Source organism: Eimeria mitis, genomic scaffold, assembly GCF_000499745.2.
Source record: "Eimeria mitis Houghton genomic scaffold, Emh_scaff1467, whole genome shotgun sequence".
NCBI classification, from domain to species: Eukaryota; Apicomplexa; class Conoidasida; order Eucoccidiorida; family Eimeriidae; genus Eimeria; species Eimeria mitis.
Window position 1 is genome coordinate 1 of NW_013569369.1, and position 2,500 is coordinate 2,500.

Sequence of the window (2,500 nt, forward strand, 5' to 3'; positions counted from 1 at the left end):
TATATATATATATATATTTGTAGATGTACCTATATATATATTATAAATAGAGAATAATTATTACATTTATATTAAAACAAATATCTGAATCTGCCTCACGCCAATAAAATAAAAAAAAAGAAAAATAAATAAATAAAACAAATAAACAAATATACATATCAACAAATATATCTGTTTATTTATTTTGTTTATTTATTTTATTTATTTATTTATTTTATTGGCGTCAAGGGAAACAGCGAGGAGGAGGGTGGACCCCTAAAAACCCTAAACCCTAAACCCTAAACCCTAAACCCTAATATCGATTGTTTTAAAGCTCTCGAAACCCTCAGTATAGCACAAGCATTTAGGGTTTAGGGTTTAGGGTTTAGGGTTTAGGGGCGGGTCTCTCCGGGGTGTACAGTGCATTGTTTTAGGGGTTTAGGTATTTTAGGGTTTAGGGTTTAGGGTTTAGGGTTTAGGGGGTCTACAGGCCAGTAGAGGTAAGGCTCTGTGCTGCTCCGTCCCTGAGGGGAAGGCCGAGCCCAAAGACCTTAATATTCTCTGCAGCAGCAGCAGCAGCAGCAGCAGCAGCAGCACTTGGGTACATGCAGCAGCAACAGCAGCAGCAGCACAACAAGCAGCAGCAGCAGCAGCAGCCCCACCATGAGAGCGTCTATGGGCCCTATATTTATCTACAGAACAGCAGCAAAGAGGCTGCAGCGAGAGGAGACAGCTGGTTGAGGTGTATGTACACCTGGCGGTGTATGTACACCCTGAGCTGTCGATACACCGCAAGCGCCTACAGCAGCTAAAAAGAAGGAGGGGAAAATGAGACAAAAATAAACAAAAATAAACTACAACAAAAATAAAAAATATAAATAAACAAAAATATATAAAAACAAACAAAGAACGGCAAGCAGAAACCAACCAACAAATGCTGCCTGGTAGCAGCAGCAGCAACAGCAGCAGCAGCAGCAGCAGCAGCAGCAGCAGCAGCAGCAGCAGCAGGTCGCTTTATAAGGCCCGGGGGCGATTTGTGGTTGATTGGGTTGTTTTATTGTATTTAATATAAAAACAAAACAACAAAATATTTAATTAAATTAATTTATTTATTATAAAAAGCAGAAAAAAGAAGAAAATATACAGCAGCAGCAGCAGCAGCAGCAGCAGCAGCAGCAGCAGCAGCCGACTACGGTGCGACCACCGGGCTGTCCAGTGGCGCTCTAAACCCTAAACCCTAAACCCTAAACCCTAAACCCTAAACCCTAATTTCAATATTGTATTTATGTGTTTCTTCTTTTTCTTTTCTCGCAGCTAAAACACAACACGAAGAATGGCTGCTGCCTGCAGGGGTCCCTAACTGTCTCCTCAGCAGCAGCAGCAGCAGCAGCAGCAGCAGCAGCAGCGGGCGTGCAGCAGCAGCAGCAGCAGCAGCAGCAGCAGCATTGAGATCTATGTCTGTGTTCGTTATGCACTCTTATACAGGCTGCAGCAAATGAGGCGTCTTCGGCTGCTGCTGCTGCTTGCAGTAGTTTGTGCTGCTGCTGCAGCAGCAGCAGCAGCAGCATGGAGACCCTCTGAGCCCCTCGGCCTTAGAAACCAAACGAAGCAGCAGCAGCTGCACTGGGGGCCCCATGGGGGCCCCATAGTTGAGGGCTTGTACAGGGAGAACCCCCCAGCAGCAGCAGCAGCAGCAGCAGCAGCAGCTGAAGCAGCAGACAAGCAGCAAAGCATAAGTGAGCCTCCAGCAGCAGCAGCAGCAGCAGCAGCAGCTGACGAGAAACTGCTGCAGGAATTCTTGGTGGGGAGAAACCAAGAAGGAGCCATGATGGCCTCTGATTTGCTGCTGCCGCAGCAGCAGCAGCAGCAGCAGCAGCAGCAGCAGCAGTTATACAGTGCAGCAGCAAACGGAGAAACAAACAAAATGTTTTCTGCTGAAGAGCAGGCTGAGATTTTAGCTGCTTTGAGGGAGTGGCAATCAGTAGAGGATGGTGCTGCAGCAACGAGGAAGCAGCAGCAGCAGCAGCAGCAGCTGCTGCAGCAGCAGCAGCAAAAGCAAGAAAAGCAGCAGCAGCAGCAGCTAGAACATTTGCTTCTCATCGGAGAACTCGACTCAGGCATCGATGGGCTCTCCAGGTCCTTCCTTCCTCTCGTGCCGGCAGCAGCAGCAGCCAGCAGCAGCAGCAGCAGCAGCAGCAGCAGCAGCAGCAGCAGCACGACAAGCACGACTACGACGGCTGCTCCGGCAGCAGCAGGAAAGAGTGCAGCAGCAGATGAAGAAGATCCCTGCAGTGATGCTGCTTCTGCTGCAGCAGCAAAAGCAGCAGCAGCAGCAGGGTTGGGGTCCTTAGCTGCTCTCACTGCAGCAGGAAGAGAGGAGCTCCAGGCAGCAGCAGCAGCAGCAGCAGCAGCAGTTTCTGCTGAGGGAGCAGCAAGAATAGTAGGAGAACTCTTCGATAAGCTGGGCCCTCCTGTTGTGCTGCAGCTTGATGCTGCAGCAACAACAGCAATCAGCAGCAGC

At 48.8% G+C, this 2,500-nt stretch overlaps 1 protein-coding gene across 1 annotated transcript in view; it reads left to right on the plus strand.

The window, feature by feature from the left end:
- Nucleotides 1-1,474: 1,474 nt before the first annotated feature.
- Nucleotides 1,475-2,500, plus strand: part of EMH_0037600 (uncharacterized protein) — a gene marked incomplete at both ends in the record, with an annotated part of 3,182 nt that continues 2,156 nt past the window's right edge. The window contains one exon of the mRNA XM_013495193.1: nucleotides 1,475-2,500. This exon is cut by the window's right edge and continues 1,195 nt beyond it. Coding sequence (XP_013350647.1) covers nucleotides 1,475-2,500 — 1,026 coding nt within the window.